The sequence below is a fragment of the Echinops telfairi genome, unplaced genomic scaffold, assembly GCF_000313985.2.
Source record: "Echinops telfairi isolate 266 unplaced genomic scaffold, ASM31398v2 ScPeMD7_2565;HRSCAF=3150, whole genome shotgun sequence".
Lineage (NCBI taxonomy): Eukaryota > Metazoa > Chordata > Mammalia > Afrosoricida > Tenrecidae > Echinops > Echinops telfairi.
This window is the reverse complement of record NW_022106463.1, coordinates 7,845,959-7,851,789: the sequence shown is the minus strand read 5'-3', so window position 1 is coordinate 7,851,789 and position 5,831 is coordinate 7,845,959. Positions and strand designations below refer to the sequence as shown.

Below are 5,831 nucleotides of genomic sequence, written 5' to 3'. Positions count from 1 at the left end.
GATGGTCCTGCGTTACGTTTGCCACGACCAGCCGTGCCCGAGTCCGTGATTTGCAGTGCCCAAACCCAGTGAGCCCTGCTGCCGTGGAGTCCTTTAGAGAGGGACAGTGAGAAAGAGGAGACCCTTAGGGGATGGTCTGCAGCAGTGACCTACACACCAGGCCCAAACAAGGACACTTGTCAGGATGGCGCGGAGCGAGGGGTGTTTCTTTCTGTTGTACAAGAGCCGGAGCCGATTCATGACACCCAACAGCACTCAGTACATGGTCTAACGGACATCCTGCTGAACCTGGTTTCACATACCTACTTGGTTATTCCCAGGGGATGAGATGGGGGCGTTGGGTCAACAAATACCACTGTCGTTAAGTCCTCTTAGCACGTTGCCAAATCGTGTGCCAGAACCATGAAGCGAGTGCAGAGTCCCACCACCACTCCCACATCCCACCACCACTCCCACATCCCACCACCGGTGGACGGGGAGTACCAGCGGCCTCCCTCTCACTAGGCACTGCGGGCTTGGCTACCTTAGCTCATTAATATCTCTCAGAACGATAGTGAATGTGAACACTTTTAATATGGATGCAGGAGGGAGGTCACACCATTTGTGGCACGTCCCATTACCTTGTGATCCCATTGTCCTCACAAACGGTGTGATGTCTCCTGGAATATTTGGCCACTCCTGCCTTGGGCTCATTTCCAAATTCGTGAAAAAGAAGCGTCGCTCTGTTCGCAGGGGAGTGACTGAGCCGTCCCCACTGCAGTGGTGTCTCTCGCTTGTCCTTTCCTCTTGAGGATTTTCCATCTTATACAAAGCTCGGCGTGGGAAAGAAAATAAGGAAGTATGTTGTGGTTGGGGAAAAATCTTGTATGTGTTTATAAGCGTGAATGGCAGTTCTTTTCAAATGTCTGCTAAAAACTCTGCCCCTTCCTCCCTCTCCCCCAGGAAGGCCATTGAGGAGCTGCTCAAGGAGGCCAAGCGGGGCAAGACGCGGGCGGAGACCATGGGACCCATGGGCTGGTAAGTCCTTCCGCCCGCTTCCTCCAGGCTGACACAGTGAGAGGCATCCGAACAGGACGGGCGCGCGCCCACCCCTGGCACAAGGGCTGCGGCACAGCACGCACGTGGAGAGCAGGGGAGGCACAGGCCGAGTGCTGCTGCTGCCGCCGCTGCCACTTAGGGCTGCGTGCACCTGTTGCCTCTGGGGAGAAGCGGACGGGGCCAGGGGCCTGGGGCCCGTGTCTCCTACCTTCAACATCCCTTTGGCCACCCAGTGACATGCAGATGCCAGTGAGTTTCAGAGTCGGTGGGAAATGAATATTCTCTTTTAATTCTGCTTTTCCCTGGCCTGTGGGAGTGCTGCTGGGTACACCTTGGCCTACTCATAAGGCAAAGGCACTCTCTCAAAGCCCAAAGTCACTGCCACAGAGTAGGCCCTGACGTAGTGACCCTCAAGGTCAGGGCAGAGCTGCCCCTGCAGTTCTTTACCGGAGCAGAAACCCTTGCCTTCAGTCGGTGGCTTTGAACTGCTGACGTTTTGAGAGAGTGCCTTCATCTTATGAATTCAGCTTTTGATTACTGTAGGGTCTGTTATCCAGTCTCCGCTGTGCTTGTCCTGGTATGTCCCTCCTTTGATTCATTTAAATGTGTGCTGAGTGCCGCGCCCAGAGCCACTGCCACTGAGTCATTTCCGCTCGTGGCACCTCCGAGGGGTCAGAGAAGCGACTGTGCTCCCCTCGGTTTCCAGGGGCGGGCTTTTCCAGGAGTCCCCCAGACCTGTCTTCCATGTCCCCCTGAATGGGTCTGACCCGAAGGTCTTTTTGATTAGCAGACAAGGGCACTCACTGTTTGCACCCAGCACCCAAGAACCCTGACTGCACCCGGTCGCACTGCCACCGAGCTGACCCCGACTCATTGCAGCCCTGCGTAGGGTGTCCAAGGCTGTGAATCTTTACGAAGGTGGACAGCCTCACATTGCCTGTGGAGCAGCTGGTGGGCTCGAACCGAAGACCTTTTGCTTCGCTCTCCAAACCCAAACTCACCGCCATCAGGTCACATCTGACTCACAGGGGCTCTATGGGGCAGGGTAGAGCTGCCCTGGGGGTTTCTAAGACAGGCTCCTTACAAAGGTAGAAGCCTCGTCTTTCTCCCTCAGGGTAGTTAGTGGTTTCGAATTGCTGACCTCTCAATTAGCAGCCTGACGCGTAACCAACCACTACCCCATGAGGGCTCTTTTCTAGGGTAGTTCAAACAGGTAAGCTCTTGACTTCTGATCCTAGGTTGGTGGTTTCGACACACCCCGACCCCGCAAAGTGCCTCAGCAGAAAGGCCAGGCCATCTGCTTCTGTAGAGATCACAGCCTCGAAGACCACGCTGCAGACAGCGCTGCACACCAGGCCATGAGGCAGAGTCCACGCTGCCCCGTCCTGCTGTGCCTTCAGGGCCCACTCTGCTTCGCTGCCAAGGGTGCAGGGCCAGAGTCCAGGGAGCCCCTGAAAGGTCCCAGAAGGGAGCCCTTGCTTGGCAGACGTGCCCTGATGTGCAGTTACTTCCCCAAAGGCAACTGGGCCCACTGCCTTCGGGCCAACCCCGAGGCACAGAGAACCTCCGAGGCTGTGCATCAGTGCAGGAGCAGATGGCCCCGGCTTTCTCCCACAGAGTGGCCGGTGCTACTCTATGGTCAGCAGCCCAGCACTTAGCCACCCGGCACCAGGGCTCCGTGGAGTACTTCTCGGTGCTCTGAATGGCTGGAGGTGTGCAGGTCACATAATGCACATTCTCTGAAAGCCCCGCGGAGCCCCATGGTCAGTTCTGACCCATAGCCACCCACCCAATAGCACAGAGGAGAGGGACCTGCCCTGTGGGTTTCCAACACTGTCAGTCTTTATCAGAACAGATGGCCTCTTCTTTCTTTCATGGAGCGGCAAGTGGGTTTGACCTGCCGACCTTGTGCTTAGCAGTGGAGTGCTTACCCACATGCCGCCAGCTGGGCTCCAGCTGCTCAGTAGCACTTGCTGCTGCCGCCACCACCGCCGTTGCTTCTGGGCTCTGGCAGAGCTGCTTTCTGCTACCGCTTTCCTCCTCGCTCCTCACTCCTGGTGGCGTGTACTCCAGTGTGGTGGCCACTTCTGGGTGTCTCCCCCGCATCTGCTGTCCCCAGTGCCACCACTGATCAGGCGCAGCACGGTCTGTTAGTGAAGCCTTGGCTGCCTCTCTGGGGTTTTCTCTGCCCGAGGAGGCTCAGAGCTGCTGGTTCACGGCAGGGGGGGTTTCTTCCCACCCCCCCATCCCCCTTTTAATTCAAGAGTCAGTGCCATCCATGTCTGGGGGGTTAGCCCTCCGCACGGGCACTGCTCGCCTGTGATGCTTGTGTTCCGTCATGAGGAGCCAGGCTCATGAATGCTGTCGGGCAGTTGGAAGCAGTGTGTGGGAAGCTCTTGGCATCAAAATGTGATCTGGAAGATGGTCCTGCGTTACGTTTGCCACGACCAGCCGTGCCCGAGTCCGTGATTTGCAGTGCCCAAACCCAGTGAGCCCTGCTGCCGTGGAGTCCTTTCCAGCCCACGTGACCCCACAGCACAGGGTGGGTTTCTGAGCCTCCAGTCGCTAAGGGAGCAGGCAGCTTCAGCTTCCGTGGTGCTGCTGGGGGCTTCGAACTCCTGACCTTGTGGTCACTAGCCCCATGTGTCCAGACAGCCCACAGCGAAGGGAAGCAAAATGAAAGACTGACTACACAGGCAAAGTAAAATCGAGACTGGGATGTAAGCACACCGAGGCATGAAGTAAGCCAGCTAGTATGGCCTTCCCGCCTGGCCGAGCACGTCTCACGAAGCCATGGGAATGTAGGTAAGGGGCCTCAGAAATCCTGTTACATTTCATTCCATTTCCAGGCATTTTGCGAAGCCCCCTCGTGCTGCACAGAATCCAGCCAGAGGTGCGGGTGGGGGGCTGCAAAGGCACACCCCACAGCCCTGAACTAGGGGCTCTGAAAGGAGACTGACAGGCACTGGCTCCTGTGGACGGTCTCTAATGCAGACCACGGAGCCCTTGTTCCCAGCACATAGCCGATGTTCTTAACGGTGGAGCAACCCGACCAAGCCTCCTGTCATCCACTCAGTTCCCAGGACAGAGCAGACCTGCTCCTTCCAGTTCCCCAGCCGGTTGGTCTTTGGGGAGCCGAGGGCTGCACCCTCCCTCAGAGCAGTTTGTGGGTTCGAACGGTAGGCACCGCAGTCAGCAGCCCAGGGCTCCGCTCACTCACGGCCGTCCAGCTCGTTCATGCCCTCTCACAGCGACCCCACAGAGCAGAGTGGGCGTCTGAGACGGTCATGCTCTGTGGGCATAGAGCGCCTCCTCTTTTACCCATGGAGCGGCTGGTGGTTTCCAACTGGTGACCTTGCGGTTGGCAGGCAGACACTTAACCCACTATGCCACCAGGTCCCTATCCTAGCTCATGTTGTTGTTAGGTGCTGGTGAGCAGGTTGCGATCCGTAGCCACCCTGGTACAATGGGACGGACCACGGCCCGGTCCTGCACCAGCCTCCCCATTGTTCTGATGTGCGAGCCCATTGCTGCAGCTGCTGTGTCCGTCCGTCTTGTGGAAGGTCCTCCTCTTGTTAGCTGCCCTTCTACTTTACACCACGCACGAGGTCCTACTCCGGGGGCTGCTCTCTCCTGACAGCGCGTCTAAGGGCGGGAGATGAAGGCTCCCATCCTTGCCTTTAAGGAGCATTCCGGCTGCACTTCTTCGGAGGCGGATGATCTCTCTTTGGCACCGCAACTCAAATGCAGCGATTCCCTCTCGGTCCTCCTTATTCAGTGTCCCGCGCTCGTGTGCACGTGGAGTCTTTGAAAGGACCGTAGCGTTATAACTCGTAGCAATCCCGTGTATGGGAAGTTTCGTAGACTCAGATTTGTCCAGGAGCAGACAGTCTCAGCTTTCTCCCCTAACGGAACAGCAGGTGGGTTCAGACTGCTGACCTTGTGATTGGCAGCCAGGCTGTAACCCAACAGGCCACCAGGGCCTGACGCGTCTCCTATGTCTTTTCTTTGGGTCTTTTATCATGAAAAGCAAGGTGCCTGGCATGAAGGTGAAAGAGATTTTAGTCAAAATGGGCATTTGCTAATTAGGAAGAAGCTTAGATGGCACCGTTAATTTTCATTGTAGCTGAACCTGCCCCTGTAAATTGTGCTGGAAAAGTCAGTCCCAGATGGATACGTTCTCCAGGGGTCCAGGCCCGTTTGGCGTTGGCAGTGCCTTGCCCGTGCCCCCTGTACTCCAAGTTTACACTAGGTGGCATGCAAGGAGAGCTGAAAGCAGGCCAGGACAGGCTGCCCTTGGTCCTGGGAGGCCCCTAATCCCATGGGGGGCTGGTGCAGGGGTTCAACTTTGGAGCCAGTGATTGAACTTGGCCCCTGTCTTCTTCTCCCCCAGGATGAAGTGTCCCCTTGCGGGAACCAACAAAAGGTTTCTCCTTAACACCATCAAGAACACACTGCCCCCGCACAAGGAGCCAGACCAGGAGCCCCAGGAGGGCACCGCGGAGCCTGCGGAAAGCCCGCCACCCCCGCACAAGGAGGAAAGCCCCAGGAAGCGCCGGCCCCACCCATACAGGGCCAGTGTCCAGCGCAGCCGCGCCGGCCACTCACCGCCCTCCTCTCGGAAGCGCAGCTCCCACGGGAAGTCCCACCGGCGCTCCAACAGGCGATGAGGCGGGTCCCCAGCACCGGGGACCGGGGCGGTGTGGCTTTCTTGAAGCAGAGGAGGTGGCTGAGGACGATGATTCTTGCAGTCGATCCCTTGTTCTTGTTGTTGTTTATAAAGAGGTTGATGG

General features: G+C 57.4%; 1 protein-coding gene across 2 annotated transcripts in view; it reads left to right on the top strand.

The window, feature by feature from the left end:
* Positions 1–5,825, top strand: part of LOC115870856 (protein POLR1D-like) — a 34,634-nt gene extending 28,809 nt beyond the window's left edge. The window contains exons 1-2 of one of the 2 annotated variants that reach the window (XM_030886644.2): positions 887–1,017; positions 5,432–5,825. In XM_030886644.2, coding sequence (XP_030742504.2) covers positions 902–1,017; positions 5,432–5,708 — 393 coding nt within the window. In that variant the 5' untranslated portion in view covers positions 887–901 and the 3' untranslated portion in view covers positions 5,709–5,825. Of the gene's footprint in view, positions 1–886; positions 1,018–5,431 lie in introns of those variants that run through there. The other variant, XM_045294025.1, reaches the window with a different exon arrangement.
* The last annotated feature ends 6 nt before the right edge of the window (positions 5,826–5,831 follow it).